The following is a 23228-nucleotide window of genomic DNA, read 5'->3' as shown; positions in this document are numbered from 1 at the left end:
TGTGGGGTTTGATGAGCATCTTGGATAGATATTTTGTCATCTTTCACAATCTCAGGGAAGTTTTCTGCCAACAAATCTTCAACAATTCTCTTTGTATTTTCTGTTATCACCCCTGTTCTGGTACGTCAGTCACTTGTCGGTTATTCCTCTTGATAGAGTCCCACATAATTCTTAGGGTTGTTTCATTTTTTTCAATCCTTTTATCTGATTTTTCCTCAAATAAGTTGGTGTCAAGTGCTTTATATTCAGTCTCACTAATTCTAACTTCCTTTGCCTCAATTCTGCTTCTATGACTTTCTGTTGAGTTGTCTAATTCTGAAATTTTATTGTTAATCTTCCGGATTACTGATTGCTGTCTCTCTACAGATTCTTGCAGCCTGTTCAATTTGTCCGTTATGCTTTTCTCTAATCTTTTTAATTTCCTCTATTGCGTGTTCTTCATTTTGATTAATTTCCTTCCTAATTTCTTGAAGAGCTCTGTAGATTAATCTTCTGTATTCTGCCTCCAGTAATTCCAAGAAATTTTCCTCCTCTGGAAAATTTCTAGATTCTTTATTTTGGGAGCTTGCTGAAGCCATCATGTGTTGCCTTTTTATTGATTTGATATTGACTGTTGTCTCCATGCCATCAGTAACTTATTATATTTATTTATTTTATGTTTGCCTACTGTGTCCTAGGTTCTTGTTTTGATATGCCCAAATTGGCTGCTCGTATGAGCTAGTTTGATTATTGGCACCTTTGCTGCTCTAATGTTGTACCACCAGGTGGTTAGGTCTGTTACTAGGTATGGGAACTCAGTAGTTCAGCCACTCCTCCTGTATGGATTCAGCTCAGGTGCCCAGGTAGATAGCCACCAAGTGTGTGGTGTAGGCTTTCACTTACAGTCTTAGACAGGCATGGATGATTGGTGTAGGCACAGGCATCTGGCTGCAGCAGGGGGACACACTCTTAGCAAGGCAGGGGGCTGCCGGCCGCCCCCAAGTGTCCAGGAGGAAGGCGTGTCCCTGTTACCTAGAGCGCATAGGTGCTTGGGTTTTGCAGCCGGACTATAAGCACCTACTGCTGTTGGATGTAAGGTCTGGGGGGCACTTCTTGTTCATGGGCCCATACCACAGGTGGCTAGGTGGCATGGGTGGAGCCACCAGTCCTCAGGCCCCTGATGTGGGTAGGTGAAGACCCTGCTTAATGGGTAGACCAGTGTCAAATGTTAAGAACCTGCCACTTCATAGCTGAAACAGTTGAAGTTAGACTTCCAGTATATACCCTGTTGTACTGCAGTAATCAGGGCCTATGCTGTTGAGATGGGCCCCCACAAGTCTATGCAGGGGGAAAGGCACTTAAAGTCCATGGATCCTTACGCCTGTGCCGAGGCAAAGGAGCTGTGCCTACCCTGGGTTCCTGGCTTACGGGAGCCGGCAGTTTATTTTTTCCCGTTTGTTAATTTGTTCACTCTCCAAGGAAGGGAGAATGACTCCAGGCGTGTGACAGATCCTACTTCCAGTCCAGGGGACTTGGCAGTTGCTGCAGCCAGTCCAGGACCCAGTGCAGAGCAGGGAGTGGGGAGGTAAGTGGGAGAGAGGTTTTTCCCTAAGGGGTGTGTTTTTGATCCACGTGGTAAGCCGCACACAACTACTTATCTTTCACCGATGAGATCTGCTTCTCACTGGTTCTGGGTGGCTGTGTCAACTCTCTGTCGCTGGGTCTCTCCTGGTGTGAAAAATGTGCCTCCCGAGCACCGCCCCTTGCCTCCCTCACTGCTCAACTATGAGCCCTTCTGGCCTGAAGGGCTCATGCTCTTGCCGGGTCAGATCTGGCAATTCTTCGCTGCTTCTGAACCATCTCTTCCTCCCTCTGCCACTCAGTCCGGTTCCTCAACTCTGCCTTTGATGTTCAGGGCTCCCAGATTGCCGTACATAATCAAATCACTTGTTTTTTCGGGTCTTTGTTGTAAGAGGGTCCACCTGAAGCATCTGACTACTCTGCCTTCTTGGCCCCGCCTCTGGTGTACTTTTTTTTAATCTTCTCCTTTTAATATTTTTGTGGCCTTATATTATAGGTTTATTTCTTGAAACACCGTATACCTATATCATGTTTTTTAATCCAGTTTAACACTGTTTTTTAACTGCAACTTTTACTCATTTATTTTTAAGGTGAATATTGCTATATTTAGATTTGTTTCATTTTCTTGTGTGGTGCTTTCTATTCTTTTTTCAATATTTTTCTTTTCTTCTTTCCTATCTTTGGCTGAATTCCCCCACTCCCTCGTACCTTCTCCCCGGTTTGGAGGTTGTATATCCTGAATCAGTTCCTTACTGGTTATCCCAGATACTTAACATCTGTTCTTAACTTTAAGTCTAGTATAATTAGTATTACCCTCCTCCAAAATAGTTTATACCCCTTCTTTACTATATGTAATTGTTATTCATTGATTTAGTTCTATCTTGTTTTTTAATCCTGAAATTATATATCATTGTTATTATTTTATACAGTCATGAAATGGTTAGCAATAGTTATCTGCATCCTTACTAACCAGTTCTTCTTATATCTCTGACCTTCAATATAAGATCATTTTCTTTTTGATTATATCATATTCTATTTTCAGATTGCTTAAAAAAATTAAATATTGCTTGCCAAAGTGAGTTTAAAGTTTTACGGTATATGTTTTCTGTTTCACAATTTTTTTTAATTTAATTTTCTTATTTATGCTTTGTATACTTTTTAATGAAAATGACATAGCACCAAATGAAACAACATATGTTTTCTATTTAAATATGCGATTAAGTCTATAAAAAGAAGATTGTCCCCGTTACAACGTATCTGTGTCATGTGGTCAAAAGATACGTTTTAGGCCTAGATTCTGCCTGTTAAACTCATGGATTAACTTTGCATTATGGCTTTCTGATTACATAGTTTCTTTACTGGTTTTTTGTTGCACTCTTAAATGTAGACCTAAGGTTTAGCTCAAAAATTGGAGATAAGGTTCCTAGTACCTCTGAAAACATTGAGATATCCACTTTGTGACAACCTCTTATTATTCTAGCATACTTTCTTAAGTACTCCTATTGTAACCATCACATCTAATTGATCCCTACCATTTTCTCTGTTCATGAGCCCCTAGAATATTTACTGTCCTCTGAGTATATAGCCGTTATCCCATGGCTTATCATTTTAGTCATTCTCTTATTACTGCCTCTGGTTCCTCTACCAAAATATCAACCTTCGAGAAATCTAATTACCCAATTTCTCCATGCCTGTACCCAAGAAACTGAATGTTGCTCAAGAAAAGCGCATAGCCTAGTATGTTGGTATCACTATAAATTCATGATCTCTAACCTCAGGTGGTTAGGAATCCTTAGGGGGCACAAACGTTTAAATGCTCAACTACTAGGTGAAAGGTTGGTGGTTTCTAACCCACCCAGAGGCCCTCAGAACATAAGCCTGTGAATCTGCTTCTGAAAAGTGACAACCTTCATAACCCTGTGGAGCAGTTCTACCCTGCACACATGGGGTTGCCATGAGTCAGAATCGACTCAATGGCAACAAACAACAGCAGCCACCACCTCAGATGGGCACTGAACGCGCTCTAACATCTTACTTTTCTCTGGGTAGGTTGATCTGCGTGCTCTGCGTGACTCTTTCATCCCTTTTTGAGTCTGTTCTTCATGCCCTATCCCGCACTCTTCAGATGACAATTCTGCCTCATAATTAATTGAAACAGTAGAAGTCACTAAGTAAGAATGGTCTCAGTTTCCCAGCACCAGATTTAAAGAGATGAATTCCTCCCCATCCTTCTTCCCTTCTGTTTTCTTACATAGAAGAAATAGAACTTCCTTCAAAATAGGCTCTTTTTCTTTCCTGATAGAAATATGTGTTAGTATTAATCATCTTAAAATTTCAAAAGACAAAACAAAAAAAACTCTCCCTTGACTCTGCATCCCCCTTAAAACAGCACTGTATTTTCTTAGTTTCCTTCATGGTCAAGCTTCTCAAAAGAGTTGTTTATGCATACTGACTCCTTCCTTCGTTTTACCTCTTTAGTCCATGTCATTCCCGCTTTTGCTTTCTATCACTGTATTACTTATTTTGTTAAGATAATAAATGACTTTAATATTTGTGGTTGCACACACTTTTCAGTTCTTTCAGCAGTATTCAGTAATCCCTTCTTGAATCACTTCTTGAAAATCTGCCTCTTCTCATGGTTTAGGTGATAACCATACATCCCTTCTTTTTCTCTTAACCTCTCTGACTGTTCCTTCTATTTCTAGCTTAGCTCTCATCTGAGTTTTAGGTTAATATATCCAAATATCTGATTGATCTCCCTTGTATATCTGACACGCATTTCAAACTTAATTTTTTAAAATACAGTACTTATCCTTGCCTGTTCTTCTTTGTCTAGAATTTCTGTCTGTGACGTAACCATCAATCCATTTTCTAAATCTAGAAATACGGTAGTTATTGTCTGTTTCTTTCTTTACTTCCTACTTCTCCATGAGCAAAGCCTGTTAATTATACTTCCAAAATATTTTTTAAGTCTCCATTTTCACACTCATCATTCACTCTTCTAGACTACTGTAATGGCATCCTAACTTATCTCAGGCCTGTACTTCTCACAGCATCCAGAGTCTTTTTCATAAAATGTAAATCAGATTATGTCACTCTCCTGCTTAAGACTCTTAGTGGATATCAATTACTTTTAAAATAAAATCCTTACTCAGTAGTGTGACCTTAAAGGGCTTGTATAATTTGGCCTTTGCCTACCTTTTCAGCCTCCTTTACTTCAGGATTCTCTATATTTCAGCTACATTGGACTTTTTTAAGTTGCTTGAACAAGCGCAGGACCTTTATACATACTGTCATTTTGGTCTTGCATAAATGTCATGCCTTCATTGATGCCTTTTCTGGCCTCCCAGTCTAAATTATTTTTGTGACTGTTTCTTTAATGTGTCTCTCCACTGCCAAGTATTAAGCTACAGAAGGACAAGGAACCCTGTGAACCAAGGCATCCTTAACCTTTTGCATATTTCCCTGTTTAAAATAAATAGCAGTTGGATGGATGAAAATCTGATATATGACATAAGATATAAGATGAAAGCTGATAGGCAGATGTGGACTATCATGTTTCTCCCCTGTTAATAGCAGATGGTAACATAAAAATGTATATTTCTTTTTATTCTTTCAGCAAGATCTCTGCACCTTCTTGATATCAAGAGCCTGCAAAAACTCAACACTGGCTAATTATTTATACTGGTATGTGAAAATTTGTTTATTTTTTTTATTACTCTTTCCGACTTCTTTTTCTCATACTGTAAACACAAAGACAGTTTAAAATGAAATTTGAACAATCATCAAAAGCCTAGATAGAGTATTTATATCTAGCTGTATTCCTTTGGAACCCTGGTGGCATAGTGGTTAAGAACTTGGCTGCTAACCAGGAGGTCACCAGTTTGAATCTACTAGCCGCTCCTTAGAAACCCTGTGGGGCAGTTCTGTTCTGTCTTGTATGTAGTTATTAGTTAAAATTGACTCAGCAGCAACAGGTTTTTTTGGTTTGGTTTTTATTCTTTTAAAATTGTGCTTATGGAAATGCTTGTTAGCACCACTGGTTCTTTTCCTTTCACTAACTTTTCAAGAGCTAAGATATAACAGGGAAAAGTAGTGGGCTTTTTAATTTGGGTTTGTTTGCGTTTTAATGCTATTTAAACAGTCTTAATACTTCACAGTCCTTCAGAAAGTGTATATTTTCACTTTAGTTACCAAAACATTGCAATCATGCAAAAATAGAAAGTTGGAATTTGAAGTTCTATTATCTCATTTTATAAATGAAGAAACTGAGACAGAGATATTAGAAAGTGGCAAATACCATGATATAACTGAACTTGGTAGAACCTGAACTAGGACTGGATCATTTATCTAGCAATTTGCCATTTACAGAGTCCTTTCAGTAACTTTTCTCATTTGTCCTTGTGGAGTTAAATACACATCTGTATTTTACATGTGAGAATAGGTTTCCTGAGTGACTTGCAGTGACCCTATATGACAGAGTACCACTGCCCCACAGGGTTTCCTAGGCTGTAATCCTTACGGGAGCAGATCGCCAGGTTTTTCTCCTGTGGAGCCTCTGGGTAGGTTTGAACTGCTTAACTATTGCACCACCAGGGCTCCTTAAACACTGCATAAGAGAGCCTCACCCAGCTTTACAGTGCAAGCAAGGACTGAGCCAGCTAGGTAAGCCCTGTCTCAAGCCTCCCTACCATTTGAGAGGAAACTTAAAACTAAATACCACTTTTTAAACTTTCTGACATACTTGATTTTTTTTAACTTTAGAAATGATTTCTGATCTAATTGTATTTACTGCCTTAATTTAAATGGTGTAAATTAATAGATGTGCGTTCTGAAAGCTCATTATTTTGAATAAAAATGAAGCATTATTTATTCAATGAGACATGAAGAATTTAAACAAAATGCTATCTTGTTTTAAACTGAGTTTGGAGAACTTGTCCTGTGGGTCGAATCAAACCTTAACTTCATTCTCCCACTCTCAAAAAGTGGTATTATTCTGGATATTGCCTCTGGAGCCAAGATGTAGGGAGTGCGTTTAACAACACAGGTGTCTCCTGTTTGCATCAGCATCTGCTTAGTGTAACCTTTATGGTTCTCTTTACAACAGAGAAAACCCACTGTCAACAATCTTAACTAAAGTCATTTTTTCCCTCCTTGGAAACTGCAATTTTTTTCCCCTGTTGGCCTCAGTAGTGGGAAGAAAAATAGTTCCCTGCTTTTGCTTTAGCAGTTTAATATAATATTCATAAAACTACATTTTCCTCACGTTAAATTTCTGTGTATCTTTGAAAATATACCCACTGAATGTTTAGCTAGTTGTTGATCACCATTTGCCTTTGAAATATTTACTTTTAAAGTAACCTGTTGCTTCTTAATGTTGTCCATTATTCCAGTCTGAATTTTTGAGTGTATATTCACTGGTGTTATGGAAAAATACTTTCTCATGAAAATCTAAGTAAATATTTAAAAGGAAATAAAGAATAAAAAAATGTGTTGGGTGTGTTGCCAATATTTTGAGACAGTACTTGTAAGCATCTTAGATATTTTAAGATTAAGAAGATTTTATGTTGTTTTTAATGATTTAAGAATTTAAATATTTTTGCTTCCTTACAATGTTTATGGAAAGTTGTCTCTGGCTCAAAATTTATAGTCTAGACCAGTCAGTATTATAGGAAGAGAGCTGTATGTGTATATACTTATTATGTGGTGTTTTGGTATTATGTATTATTTGGCTTTAACTATAGACCAGATGCCATTGTAAAACTTGAAATTAGTTTTGATGGAATCTTTTCATCTCTTATTTCAAGTAGAAAGAGTTTTCAAATTGTTCTGAAAGCAGCTGAACAGTAGGAAACCTGTGAGATGAGCAGTTTTCAACAAGGCAACAGTTTCTGTTCATAAAGAGCACTTTGTTTTCTCCATAGATAATAAAGTGCAGCCCCAGCTCCCAGTTTTATAAGCATTCCATCAAACTTAAATTTGATTTGTGTTTCCCCACTATATCTCTGATTCATTGAAGCAATAGCATATGCTGTGTCTATTTATTCTCTTAGGAGTAATTGTTTTTCCCGTATTTACAGTCTGTATATTACATATTCAGAAATACTCATGGAGAAAAAAGCTATTAATATGGATTCTTGACTTTGGTAGACACTGTGCCTGTAATTGAAGGGTAACAATATGGGAAATGATTTCAAATAGTTGGTTTAAAATGGTCATTTTCTTCCTTTAAACATGGACAGAATAGTATAAAATATTAATCAAACATTAGAATTCCAGTGCCTCTTACTCTAAACTTTCTCTATTATATCAGTTGTATTAAAACATAAATTTTAATTGATTGTGCTGTTTCCTTTTGAACACTTTGAATTTTCTTTTTCATTTGTTGTTCCCTTTCCAGTGATTTAAATGGGATTCCTGCTGTAGCTGAATCCTTAGGGGCCTATAATTGTGCAGACAATCCTTTTAAAATTAATAGTGTCAGCCTTTTAAGCCACAGAGGGGAGTTATAGTCTCCAATCTGTAAGGTGTTGGGCATCAGGATCTATAAATCTTTCCAGTTTTTTATTTTTATAGCCATTCCAGCATGTTGAAATTGAGAGTAAACTTTCAGTGCTTTGACCTTTCAAGGTGATAAAGGTTATTTATCCCACAAAACATAATTACCAGGAAACATGTCACCTTACAGTGGATACCCCAGCAAATTTTATCTACACTTCTACTTTAAGATGACAGCCTTTAAGGGAATATCTTAGAGTGCTTTGTAGAATCTAGCTTATTGATGTGAGTAGAAAACTCACAAGTGATTTAAATCTAGGTCTTCTAGTGACCTAACCTTGTCCTGCATATTTGGAGATGACACTTTTTAAAAAATAAAAATAAAAATGACTTTCTTTTTGCAGTAGAACTTAGGCTTGAATGATTCTGAGAGGTCTTTGATACTTGACCCTTATTAACATCAACAGGTATCCTCAATTATAGGAAATGGCCATGGCCATAATGTTTACTTGATGGTCAAGGAGACCTGAACACAGCAATGGGGCTTGTATGTTGTCATTTGTATTGTCCACTTAGAAATTTGTTTTCTGTGCAAGAAAAAATAATGAATATATTGAGGTGACAGAGATAGTAAAAAAACTTTAAGTGAAAGGTAGAAGCACATGAATTGGGTGTGGATAAGACTATATTGACAGTTTTATAGTATAGAACCACTGTTTGATGTTCCTGGAATACCATGAATAGGAAATAAGAACTTATTTCTTAACCATTCTTAGCTCATTCACCTGGAACAGAGTTGTTCAATAGAACTTTTTATGATGATGAAAATGTTCATCAATACTGCACGTATGGCTGCTTAGCATTTGAAATATGGCTAGTGTGACTGAGGAGCTGAATATTTAATTTCATTTAATTTTAACTAATTTAAATCTAAATTTGTATCTAGTGTCATATATGTCTAGTGGCTACTGTACTGGACAGCACAGTTCTAGAAGACATTTTTTATTCAGTAATACATGTTTTATTTAGGACTCTTGTTGAGAACGTGATATAACCCAGAATCACTTAAATATAAGAAAAGGAGAGGTGGGACTCTGAGTTATATGACTCTGGGGGCTGCTAGAACATCTGTTATTATCACTAACATTGCAATGGGAGGTAGATATGGGAAGACTGTTGTCAATCTTTAAAACACTTTTTTGTGTTTTTAATAAGACTGTTGGTTATACAAGGGTATACTGAAAGTTTTTAAGATATGGACCCTGGCATCAGTTTCCTTGTAGCGTATTAATGGAGCTAAGACTTAACATGTGGAAAAGTGACCACATCAGTATATATCAAGACTTCATTTCCCTTTTTGGCAGAGTTTATGAACTCTGCTACATGAGAAAGTCCTTCAGTAGAGGTAGAAAAAAATGTCCCATTCAGTGTGATAAGTTCAGTTTTAAACATGTTCATTGAAAGATGATAAACAGTATCTTGAAAAGTGAGTCAGGTGCTTTAAAATTAAGGTGAATTAATGGGAAGGCAGGCTGTATAATGAAATGGAAAATTTGACCTTAGGTATGAATAAAGAGAGTCATATTTGAGAATTACCAATATTTAGATAATGGTAAAATCCATGAGATTGGAGTCATTCATTTATTTAACAGTAAGATATTGAGCACCTACTATGAGCTCTCACATGGAAGTGCTCAGCAGAAAGCTCTCTGCTTTCATGAAGTTTACCTTCTAGATGGCTGAATATACTCTTTCCCAAAACTATCATAAGGGAAAATAATAAGTGGCTGTGCCTTGACAATCGAAAAATCCTATAAGTTAAGGGGGTTGAAAAGTTCATGTAGTTTTTAAAGATAAAGAATATTAGAGTCAGCTCAGAGTAGAAAGAACTTTGGTCTGAGAAGTCAAAGTTCTGGGTTCTGATTTTAGCTCTACCATCAACTAATTGTGCTATCATGGGCAAAATACAACCTCTCTAAATTTCACTGTTGATAAAACAAGCAAGATCTAGATCTGTTTTTCAAACTACACATCATGATCAATTGAAATCAATTCAAAGTTCACAGCTAGCGTATGTTATTTAAAGAAAAATCAAGTACAACAGAGTAGCAGATATTAGTGTATTGCTCATTGTAAGGGTATCACTTTGTGAAAAAAAAAATTTTCCCCAGTTTTTTATGCATGTGTGTGTACACATATGCCTGTGTATACTGAGTTGTGATATAAAATGTATTTGCTGTTATGATTCATTCTCATCAGAACATTTAGAAACCATATGCGATCTCTAAAATCTATTCCAGACCACTGATTATATACCTTTGTAATTGTATAAGCAGTTTGTTTTTGTGAAAATGTTTAGCATTTCTCTAGCTCTCTTAACACCACAGTTTTCTGAGACAAAAGTCGAGGATTACTTGGAAATTGGATGGGAAGGAAAAAATCAGTTTATAAACTGTATTCATTTTTCAGAAGTAGGTTACTGAGAGAAGTAGCTGCAAAGTGTTTTTCAGAACAAGAGAGCCTTATGTAATACCAAAAATAATACTTATATTATAGAGACATTAGTTCTTGTTCTTGAGTTACTCGGTAGATGTGATCCTAGATGATCTCTGAGGATGCTGATGCTCTATCTGCTTTATAAAGTACTAGGCAAATATGCTTGTTTTAATGGCAAAAATTTAGAATATTGCACAAATGTAAAGCATTACTATTATTAATTTACCTTTTATTGATGGCTGTATATGTCACTCCTTAATTTTTCACTTTCAAAAGAGTGATGGTAAAGTGTATTTCATTGCTCCCACTTAATTATTTTGCAAGTATGAATTAATCTACTTCAATGAAAAGGTATAGCTGTTTACAAAATGAATCTGAGTTTTATTTGATGTCATATAAATGACATAAAAAATACTTTTAAGGTATGTGATAGTGGAATGTGAAGATCAAGATACTCAACAGAGAGATCCAAAGACCCATGAGATGTACTTGAATGTGATGAGAAGATTCAGCCAAGCGTTGTTGAAGGTAACTGTTTAATGCAGGGACTGGCAAATGGCAGTGCACAGGCAAATCCGGCCTCTTGCCTGCTTTTGTATGTCTCACGAGCTAACGGTGGTTTTTACGTTTTTAAATGGTTGAAAAAAATCAGTAGAATATTTTGTGATATGTGAAAATTACGTGACATTCAGAATTCAGTGTTTGTAAAATTTTACTGGAACGTAGGCATGCTCATTTGTTTTCATATTGTCTTTGGCTGCTTTTCTGCTGCAACAACAGTTGGCTAGTTGGAATGGAGACTGTATGGCCCACAAAGCCTAAAATATTTACTCTTTGGCCATTTACAGAAAGTTTGCTGACCCTTGATTAATTAAATAAGCCCATACATGGAACAAAAGAAAACAAAACTTTGCCCCCCTCTCTGTGTTTTATTTTTCTTATCAAGAATAGATGCATTCACAGAAATCTGACAATGGTCGTAGTGCAGTGATTGTATGTATAACATATATTTTTGCTTCTTAGATAGTTTTTAATTCACTGCCTTGAAAACCCTGTGGAGCAGTTCTACTCTGCACACATGGGGTAGCCATGAGTTGGAATCAACTTGATGGCAGCTAACAGCTGACAACAACATAACAGTTTATGGAGAAGTGTGAGACCATTTCTTCCTAGTGTTCTTGTAATTCTGAAAGCAGTGTCACAGTTCTGTCTTCAGTTCTGTCACTTACAGCCTTTGTCACCCTGTGAACACATTTTGGTTTCTCGAAGCTTAAATTTCCACAGCTTTGAAATGGGGATGATAATATTTGTCCAGCCAACCATACCAGGATAATTGGAAGATTAAATGGAAAAATGTATTTTATACTAATTTATGAACTGGTAATCACTGTATATAAATTATAGCATTTAGTTTAAAAACCCAAAACCAAACCCATTGCTCTCGAGTCGATCCTGACTCATAACGACCCTCTAGGACAGAGTAGAACTGCCACATACTAGGTTTCCAAGGCTGTAATCTTTACAGAAGCAGACTGTCACATCTTTCTGCCATGGAGCAGCTGGTGGGTTCCAACCACTCACCTTTCATTTAGCAGCCAGCATTTAGTTCATATGACTTGTATTTTACTAAGCATGCACATGTTATGTTGCTATTTGAGTACTGTATTTAAAAAAAAAAAAAAATAGATTTGTAGTTCCTTGAGGATAGTTATCTTTGTTATTGCCACATGCCAGTGTATTTCTGAAGACATCACAGATTTCCTGATATTTGTTGAATATCTATTGAATATGAGTGAATGCATGATGGATGAAAGAATCCTATCTATTTACATGGTTTTATGTAGGAAAAAATGCTATTGTTGATAGACCAGTACTCAGTACTGAGTACTCAGGTAAGTTTTCAACCATGGAAGGATTGATGGTATTTAACTAAGATAGCATATTTCTCATTATCTCTGAATCAAGATAATCCTTTTCCGTTTTACTTGTATTGACGTTTGCAGCTATTAGAAGAATAAATAAAAGATCGCCCATGCTATTAAAGACACCTTGATCATTATGCTACAGAGAACTTATTTTACTTTCCTTTGGTTTCCTTCAGGGTGATAAGTCTGTCAGAGTTATGCGGTCTTTGCTGGCTGCACAGCAGACATTTGTAGATCGGCTGGTGCATCTAATGAAGGCAGTGCAGCGTGAAAGTGGAAATCGTAAGAAAAAGGTGAACCTCTTCTGGGCTTTGCTTTCTGTTTATGACTAATGATGGCTTGGCAGTATAAAATTGATGGCTTGACAGTATAAAATACTGAGTTTTGGCTATTGTATTTTTTGAGTGATTTATTTATGATAATTCTTATCATGTAACTGTAGTGATAGGATCAGTTATAAGCACTAATAATGTAGGGAATGCTGTTTTATGAGCTTATATATATTGATTCCTTTAATCCTCACAACAACACTGTAAACTGGGTACTATTATAATCCCAATTATAAGGAAAAAGAGGAATAGAGAGGTTAAGTAACTTGCCTGAGGTCACACAGCTACTAGAGTTCGTATTCTTATCTCCAGTGCTCTACTGGCTCTCATTTTAGAATTTTAGTATCATAAAATTTGGTATCTTAAAATTTGTTATGATCTAGAGATCTTTTAAACTAGAATTTAGAAGGAAGGTTTAGAGTACTTTTCCAAGTTTGCACAACTAGTTGTTAATAACACTGGCCTTGTATCTGTTCTCTTGGCTAGTACATTAATCTTTATCTCAACTGCTAAGCCTCTACTTGATGAGTAGTGTAATTAAGTATCTATTCATATGTCATTTTTTCCTGTGTTGGTAGCCTAAATTATGTAGAGGATTTACTTCACATCTTTTCTCTACCTAATCCCATTGGATAACAGGCTGATCTTTCTTGATGGCTTTTGTAAAACAGTACAACACATTTCACTATTATTCTTATTTTTCGGGCTTGTGAGAGAAAAGTGGAAAGAGGAAAAGATGAAGAAATGAGTCAGGAGTTCACAGTCAGGGGATCAGGTCTAAAGAGATGCTAGCAGAAATATTTGAAAAGAGTAATATCCACAGTGCTAGGTAGGGGAAAATAGGCTGAGGAGAAACATGTTTTTATTGAGTTGGCATTTTCCTTGTCGTTGAGAAGAATCGCAAACCATGGTTAAATAAATGAATCCCTACTGCTGTTCTCCCTGGAGCACTTCTCCACAGAGAGGTATCTATGTGAGAGGCTGTGTGATCCCAAGCCCCACCAGTAGAGGGAGTGTTTGCTCTTGTGACTTTCAGTTTGGGGCTTATGTTTGAAATCACAGTCTGTTTTTGTGTCACATACTCTTCTAGCTAGCAGACAAATGAGCCTCTAGGTATATCTTAGTTGTAGCTATTCTGGAGGATAACTACCTATTGTGGACATTGCGCAGAGCCCCCCATAATGAATTTTGTATGTGCCACACAGCCTATATTTTAAGTCAGACTACTCTAAATATAATCAGTCTCAACATTGTTTAAAAATCCTTTCAGTCATTTTCTCATGATGCGGTAAACAATTTTATTTACATAGACATAAAGTACATAATATTATATAGAATGTTAGATACCATGGAGAAAAAATTAAGGAAGAAAGGGAAATAGGAAGTACTGGGTTCCAATAGTAAGGCAGTGTTTGACTTAATAGAATGGTCAGGAATGGCCTCACTGAGAAGTTGACATTTGGATAATCACCTGAAGCAGATGAGGAAGCAAGCCATGTGAATATCTGAAGACCATTCTAGCCAGAGGGAATAGCTAGTGCAGAGGCCCTGAGGTTTACTGTGGCATATGTGAGAAATGTGAAGAAGTCCAAGATATTTGGAACCAAATGAGTGTGGGAGAGACTGGTAGAGATGAGGACACATAATGGGGGACCAATTGGAATATGTCTTCATAAATCATCGTAAGGACTTTAAACACTGAGTGAGAGAGGAAACTATTGGAGATTTTGAATAGAAGAGTGACATGACCAGACTTTCATTTTAACAGCAGCATTCTGGGTGCTTTTGAGAAGAGACTGTAGGAGGCAGAGGTTGAAAGGTAAGAGAAGTCAGGAGGCTGTTATAATAATCAAGGTGAGAGATGACGGTGGTTCGGATCCCAGGGGTATAGCAGTGGAGGTGGTGAGAAGTGGCTGGATTCCTCGCCATTCTCTTATTGTCTGTTTTCTGGTTATCTTACTGTTTATCAGCACCTCAACTAGAAATGGAAGATAAGATAACTTGAAACTAACATTATTTGACATTTCTTCATATTAGTATATCTAATCATACATTTAGTCGGGGCTAAATTTTATTCAGTTCATTTATTTTTTGACTTTTGTAAAGAGGATGTAGAGATTCATTCCAGTTTTCTGTTGATTTTAACTTGACATTTCATCATTCAGAAGGAGATTTGGAGTGTTGACTAAAGGGAAGGGATTTAATTTTATATATTGGTAGTCCTTAATAACATTGTTTTTCTGAACTACTGTACTGTCACTGATTCCGAGTTCCCCTTTGATGCATACTACGTCTTTTCAGTCATTATGGCAGTTGGAATGCTTTATCCTGCCAAGATTGGCAAGTCAGGTTTTCCCGCTTAAAGAACAAGCTCACCTTATTAGAGAATGCAAGACTCCTATATCTTTCTAAGGAAATTGTTTTGAAATTGAATAGACAGGCTTGGTCTAAACACTATAAATGTTTCTAAATGACAGAGCTATTTTACCGTGACTTGGATTTTTCTGGTTGTTCTGAAATCTTCGCTTAATGCCAGGATTAATGTGAGCAGAAGAAGATGAATGATGATGATACCTTAGGAAAAGTTTGATCAGACAGTCAATAGAAGGTAAAGGTAGGGTCTAAGTTTCTACAGGTGAACTGAGTTTCCTTCTTAAACTCAAAACATGTACCAGAGCAGCATAGTAAAATGCTCACTTAATATTTGGTCATGCAAAATAAAGCTTCAAATGAAATAACAGTTTCTGTCTGTGTCTTCACAAATCCTTTGAAAAGAGAAATTGAATATTTAAGTCCGACTGGAATATCTTCCTGATTTTTTTTTCTGCTGTAGCAAAAGAAATACATTCCCTATTCTTCCTTTGAAGGTCTGGCTTCTTAGTCCGGGATTGCTCCTTTTGAAGCAGGCTGCTGCTGCTGTTGTTAGGCTCCTGATACATGCTATCTCTTTGATGATAGTTTGCATATATTTTTTGTGGTGCTTTGCAAGTATTTTAAAGTTAGTAGAGTCAATTATTATGTCTATATGATATGTTTTATAAACTGCTTTACCATTTTAACTTAATCCCTGCTCATGTGTTCTAGAATGAGAGACTACAGGCACTGCTGGGAGACAATGAAAAGATGAATTTGTCAGATGTAGAACTTATCCCATTGCCTTTAGAACCCCAGGTGAAAATTAGAGGAATAATCCCAGAAACAGCTACATTATTTAAGGTAATTGTGATGGACCTTTATTGTACATGTTTGGAGCCTAATTCTTTAAAGCTGGAACAGGGACAGTATCTTGGAAAATTATTAAATGGCAGGGAATATTTATAACTTTATTTGATTTGTAAATGCTAGATAAAAAGGTGCCTTCAGTGTGTTTTGATCTTAAGATTTTCCTGTGTTACTGTTACATGGGCATTTTTATATGAAATATGTAAAATGTTTTTATCTCTGGGTTGTTTTTAATCGCTAATCCTTTAAACTATTTGTTAACCAGAGCCACACCTATTTTTCTCCTGCAAGGTTTTTTTTTTTTTAAAGTAAAAGTAGTTAATTATGCATTCAGTTTTTAAGTTCAGATGGTTAGATATGAGTTGCATTTAGCTTTTTTGACATTTATTAATTTGATATCTATTAACTAGGAACTTTTTTCTTGTATTTTCAAGTAGCAGTTTTCTTTAGTCCTTAATAACACTCCAGACTTTCTTTTGGCTGGCCACCAGTTGGACAGGTGTAGACAACTGCTGACAGCTGCCTTCTCTAATCAAGCTGAAGGGTCAGAGGACTGAGCATCATTACCTGTTGATCGTCATTACTGGCTGGGCTTTATACTTAAAGATCTCTGTGAGACATGTACTTTAGGTATTGTGATTCTATGGGTGGGTGGGCATAAGTTGCATTTGAGTATTACTTTGTATGAAATACGCAAAGATTCATAGAATGACTAATGTATTTTAAAAGGTGTAAAGTTAAAGTAAGAAATAGTTCACATCTTTTGAGAAATTTTTTTTTAAAGCAACCTATTTTGAGTCTAGCACACACAACTGAAACGAAAGTTTCATAAATAATACTCTTGCTACGTGTTATTTTCTATTCTTTTAAAGATTATTCTATTTCATTCATTTTTAAGTGTGGCTTACAACCTATTTTATTGGTTTCAGAATTCAATGGAGTACAACCTGCAGTTTAAAAAATACTGCTATGAAAGATACAATACAGATGTTTATTCGTTCATGCTTACAGTCCAGTTGGGGATGACATGTAAAAAGCTGCACACAAGGCAGTGTACATGTAACAACTGGGGTTCCTTTGGGCTAGAACTTCCAAATAAGACCAAACCAAAAAAAACCAAACTGATTACCGCTGAGTTGATTCCAACTAATAGGGACCCTGTAATACAGAGTAGAACTACCCCATAGGGTTTCCAAGGTTGTAATCTTCACGGAAGCAGACTGCCATGTCTTTCTCTTGTGGAGTGGAGTGGCTGGTGGATTCAAACCGCTGACCTTTTGATTAGCAGCCAAGCGCTTAACGCAAGACGAGCTTCTAATATTCCTTTTCTCTAAGAAATAATCAGGAGCCCTGGTGGTGTAGTGGTTGGAACTTGGCTGCTAACCAAAAGGTTGGCAGTTCGAATCTACCAGCCACTGCTTGGAAACCAGATGGGGCAGTTCTGCTTTGTCTTAGAGGGTCATTATGAGTCGGAAACCACTCAGTGGCAGCGGGTTTGGTTAAGGAATAATCAAGAGCAGTAAGTTAAAATAGTAGTTTTGCCATTTTTTCAAATATAGTGGGAAAGACCAAGACATAGAATGAGACTTAGAAGAGTGGGATATAAAAATGTGTATCTGATACTATTGTTAGATGAATTCTGGACACTTTTTATCCTTAATTATACAATATTATAATTGTCTTAACACTACACAAAGTAGGTGGTAAATAAAATATCATGAGGCAGCTTTTTGATCCTGACACCTAGTTTTCATTTTTTTCCTTCCAGCTGTTAAGTATATGGGCATCCTTAAAAATTTTGATTTAGAGATTAGAAATAATGTCTATGGGCCAACTACTGAAAAACTCTGGCATAGTAGTTCTTAATTGTTTTTGAGTCATGGATGCCTTTTAGAATCTGGTAAAAGTGATGGATTGTACCCTTTAGAAAAAGGGACATACGCTCACATATACATGGCAATTTCTGCCTACAATTGCAGGGTGATTCATGGATCCCCCTTATCCTTTCATGAACCCCTTGAAAATGTTAAGGACCTCTTTTTCTAGTATTTTTAAGAATATTTTGTAGAAAACATTTAAAATAGATTAAGGAACTAAATGTAAAGATTAAAACTAAAATTCTTAGAAGAAAATATAAGGACACTGCTATCAGGCCTAGCTTTTAACAACGGATTATCTAATATAATAACAAGCACAAACAACAAAAGACAAAACAAATAAACGGGATTGCATAAAAATTAAAAACTTTTGTTTGTCAAAAGACTTTACCAAAAAAGTGAAAAGACAAGCTGCCATATATCCAGTAAGCATCTGATAACCAAACTGTATATAAAACTTTGACAACATAACTACAAAAAGACAAACAACCCAATCAAAAAATGAGCAAAGGACTTGAGTAGACATTTTACCAAAGAAGGACATTCAAATGGCCACCAAAGGCAGGAAAAGATGCCCAGTGTCATTAGGCATCAGAGAGATGCAAATCAGAACCACAATGAGATGCCATTTCACTATCCCACTAGGATAGCTAAGATGAAAAATATATATGTAAAGTGTCGCTGACGATGTGGGAAAATTAGAACCCTTTCCCTTTGCTGGTGGAAATGCAACATGGAAAACAGTGTGGTGGTTCCTTAAAAACCTAAAAATAGAACTACTGTATGACATAGCAATTCCACTGCTAGGAATACACTCAATGACTTGAAAGCAGTGATGCAAAGAGACATATGTACACCAGTGTTCATTGCAGCATTATTTACAGTAGCCAAAAGGTGGAAACAACCTAAATGCCCATCAGTGTATGAGTGGTTAAACAAAATATTGTACATATATACAGTGGAATACTATTCAGCCAGAAAGAGGAGTGAAGTCTTGATACATGCTGCAACATGGATGGAGCTTGAAGGCATTATGCTGAGTGAAATAAGTCAATCACAAAAGGACAAATATTACATGACCTCATTTATATAAAAAGACAAAAACAGGCAAATGTATAGAGACCAAAGTTTTTTAGTGGTTACCAGGAGTGGGAGAGAGGAAGAAAGGAGGGTTTATTGCTTATGAAGCACTGAAATTTAGTTCACGGTGATGGAAAACTCACACTGATTAAGGGTAGAGTTATACAGCTGATTAATGTAATTGCTGTCAATAAGTTTACACCTGTAAAACGCTGAATTGGCAAAAGGTGTGTGATGATATATTTATAAGAACAACAGCAAAAGGAGGCTATTTACGTACAACCAAACACTTCATGCGATTTGGTTTCTTTGGAGGTTTAGGGTCATAGTTTCATGGGATATTCCAGTTAATTGGCCTGATAGCATGTTTAATGCTTCTATTCTATCTTCTAGTTTGTTGTGTGGTGCCTGGGGTCTTAAAAGCTTGGGCCATCCATGGCACAATCGGTCTCTATTTGCCTGGAGCAACAGAGGAAGAAGGAGACCCAGGAGTTGGAGAAATGGACTGTGTGGCTAATTGCCTCCGTGAATAACTACCTCTTTTACCATGAGACCAGAAGAAGTGGATAGTGCCCGCCTACCATTAACTGAACATTTTAATTAAGGATTCTATAGAAGAATCCTGATTGAAAGGGAGAAAATGGCAGAACAGAATTTCAAATTTTCATGGAATCCATACTTTCTGGAGCCATGAAGGCTGGATGCACCCCCAGAACTATTGCCCTGAGATAATCTTTAAAATTTAAATCGAAAATATCCCCTGAAGTCTTCTTAAAACCAAGCAGTAGTTTAGCTAAATTAGTAAAGAATGTCTGCCTTGTACTTTTCCTCTTTTAAGATCTATCTGTGTGGGATCAAATTGACAAAGCAACTTGAACAGATAGTTAGGAACCTTAGAGGGCAGTCAGTTTATGTTAAGGGGGGAGGAACAACTCTGAAAAGGAGAGAATGGTTGCAACTTGAGGATTGTAATCAGTGTCAATGAATTGTACATGTAGAAATTGTTGAATTAGTACTTGTTCTGCTGTGAATATTCTCAACAACAACAACAATCAAATATAAAAAAAGTTAATTTCGTAGACCTTAACTTGAGAGCCAAAGCTAGATCTTTAAGGGGAATGGACCCCTTAAGGCACTGGGATTAGTGCTAGTTACGTTGCAGTTGTCAGCTCAGATGATCTATAGTTTTTCCATACGGGATATCACAACAGAGATCCTCCTACCTACCATTTCTCTTAAGAAAGATCATTTCCAGTTATTCTTGAGGTTTTATGGACTGGGGCACAAGGTAGTTTTTGTGGTTAACAACTGTGTACCTATTGCTTTGACTCTGACGCTAACATTTTTCCATCTTTATCACATGCCTATTCATCCCTCTGTGATACTTTTTGTGCTGCTATTTCTCATGGCCTATTTTATTTTATTTGTCTGACATTTCTCCAAATTTCTATCATTTATAATTGTTTCTCACTGCTCATCTCTCAGAACAGTTTTCTGACCGTTCTCCTCCAGAGTAGTGGTCTCAGTGTCTGCTCTATGTGAGATTTTGCATGATTCTGAATTTAATTTATATTTTTTTATTGTTAATTTCAATATGTACCTAAACTAAAAAAACATCATATAGTTTTTCCCAGAAGAAAAGATACAGATGTTTGCGATCTCCTTTATTTTATAAATGAGTAATTTTAGTCTCAAAATAACACAAGTTGTTATATACTTGTAGTTAGTAACCAACGCTCCTGACTTCTTAACTGGTACATTTTTATCCTGTACTGTTTCATCTCCTTTACTCCATTTTAGCTGTAATAATAGAAATAATGATGGCAAACCTATATAGACTGCCTGCTGTGTGTCCGGCATGGTGCCAGACCCTTGACCCCTATTGTTTCTGATCACCTCAGCAACTATGCAGATGAGGCGTTACTTTTGTTTTACAGATGAGGATCACCCAGCTAGTTCCTGGCAGAGCCTGGATTCATATCCATGATTGTTTGACTATAAAACTTACGTTCTTTTTACCGTGTACTCTTTTAACTATTTGCTAGTTCATTGTTCTCATCATTGTACCCTACAGCATTTTGCTGCCAACCCATCTTGTTTTATTTAGGTACTGTTTACCTGCTCGTTTTCCTTATATGTCAGTTTCTCTGAGTATAGTAAGTCTTTATTTATTAATTTACGTCTAGATTTTTTTTTATTCCTCCAGAGTGCCCTTATGCCTGCACAGTTGTTCTTTAAGACAGAAGATGGAGGCAAGTATCCAGTTATATTTAAGCATGGAGATGATTTACGCCAGGATCAACTTATTCTTCAAATCATTTCACTCATGGACAAGGTGAACATAACTTTATGTTGGTGGGGGATATTTTTTCATTTTATAAAACTATAGCGCACACATTGTATATTGACAAAGTATTTGTAACATTTAAGTACAGTCTTAAGAAGCTCAACAATCTCCACTTGACCTTGAACATACTTAGTTGCTTTTGTACACTGCAAAATGGCTCCTGGGATGAGTATAAAATGAAACTACATGTGTTTCCTTTTTTCTGAGTTTTAAGACTTTTTGTCAAGAAAGGAGTGCATAAATCATGGAGGAACCCTACTGTTCATTGAACCCTGTTCTGAAAACTGACAGTGATTTAGAGTAAAATAAAAAATTTGGCATACCATCATTCATGTAAATGTTTGATATATTTATTTTGGTGATTGTGATAATTCAAGTTAACTAATAAATTGCCGTAATTTAGGTTTACCTCCTAAACATCTGTTATATTAAACTGCTATAATGTATGTCCACAAAACTGTTTCATAACAGTCTTCACGTTTTCTCTTTTGATTGGAAGCTGTTACGGAAAGAAAATCTGGATTTGAAATTAACGCCCTATAAAGTATTAGCTACTAGTACAAAACATGGTAAGTGTATTTCACACCATGATTGTTTATTTCATTGTCCAGTGAGTATACTATTCCTTTCTTAATTAAAAATTTAACACTAAGTGTTGAAGATTGAACTTCATTTGCAGCACTGAAGACCAATTGGGCATTTCTTTCTTTCCTGTTATTACCTTTTGAAATCACTAAACAGAATCTTTGGAAGAAAAAGTAACACCTTTTTGATGTGTTTCTTTGCATTTCAACTGATACGAACTTCACAGTATTTTCTTACATGGTAATCTGCATCCTGAATCTTTATTTATTGAGAATTACTATGACCCAGAGAGGCTTTGTACTATGCTGTGCTTATAAAAGTCAAGCAACTGAGCAAATTAACTGAGTCACTCAACAACTGAACTAAATCAACTGATTTTATTATTTTTTCACCTATCACATCTGAGTCTTTCTGAGATTGAATAACCTCTGAAAGTTGGGTGGAAGATTCCCTGGGAATTCTTGTTCTAAATTCCACAGTCTTCGTACTTTTAGAGCTTCTTACTCTTAGAGACCTTGGAGAAACGAAAGTATATACTTTACTCCTCTTCCCCTCTTCCCCATCCTTACCCCCCAAAATTTGATGGTTTAATTCTTCTCAGTTCCCCCTTAGAATGGTCTTTTGAAAAGTCCAAGTATGGTCTTTTACTCTCCTGTATAAATTTATTTACTGACTTTCATTTGTCTTGGGGCAAGAGAACTAATGGAAACTATTCGGTTGTAATGTAAGGATAACTGAGACATTCCTTACTCTAAATGGGTACTCAATCTCCTAATTTGCCTGCAAATACTTGTAATGTAAAAGTTGCCAAAACTGGGACATGACTATCTATAATCCTAAAATATTGTTTCTTCATTCAGCTTTCACTTTTTTTTAAAAATTGATGTAATTAAATGAAGTTTACATTTCAAGTTAGTCTCCCATACAGAATTTTTTTTTTTTTAACATTGTTATGAGACACCAACCGCTCACCCCATTCTGCGACAGCACACTCCTGCCCTCCGCCCCTGATTCCCCATGAACATTCAACCAGCTTCTAACTCTCTCTGCCTTCCCCTCTCACCTCTGGACAGAAGCCATCCCTTTGGTCTCTTATATCTACTTGTCTAAGAGGCACATTCTTCACGAGTATCAATGTATGTCCCACAGTCCAGTCCAATCCCTGTCTGAAGAGTTGGCCTCGGAAATTGTTTTAGTTCTCGGGTGATGGAGAGACCAGGGGCCATGCTTTCTGGGGTGCCTCCAGTCTTAGTCAGATTATTAAGTCTGGTCTTCTTACTAGTATTTGAGTTCTGCATCCCATCGTTCT

The 23228-nt window shown here is 36.4% G+C and overlaps 1 protein-coding gene across 1 annotated transcript in view; it reads left to right on the top strand.

The window, feature by feature from the left end:
* PIK3C3 (phosphatidylinositol 3-kinase catalytic subunit type 3) overlaps positions 1–23228 on the top strand; it is a 147403-nt gene that overhangs the window by 76546 nt on the left and 47629 nt on the right. The window contains exons 12-17 of the mRNA XM_023735372.1: positions 5180–5247; positions 10977–11082; positions 12656–12772; positions 15893–16024; positions 21194–21322; positions 21834–21903. Coding sequence (XP_023591140.1) covers positions 5180–5247; positions 10977–11082; positions 12656–12772; positions 15893–16024; positions 21194–21322; positions 21834–21903 — 622 coding nt within the window. The remainder of the gene's footprint in view (positions 1–5179; positions 5248–10976; positions 11083–12655; positions 12773–15892; positions 16025–21193; positions 21323–21833; positions 21904–23228) is intronic.

This window comes from Trichechus manatus, unplaced genomic scaffold (genome assembly GCF_000243295.1).
Source record: "Trichechus manatus latirostris isolate Lorelei unplaced genomic scaffold, TriManLat1.0 scaffold00078, whole genome shotgun sequence".
Taxonomy (NCBI): Eukaryota; Metazoa; Chordata; class Mammalia; order Sirenia; family Trichechidae; genus Trichechus; species Trichechus manatus.
This window is presented reverse-complemented; position numbering and strand designations above follow the sequence as displayed.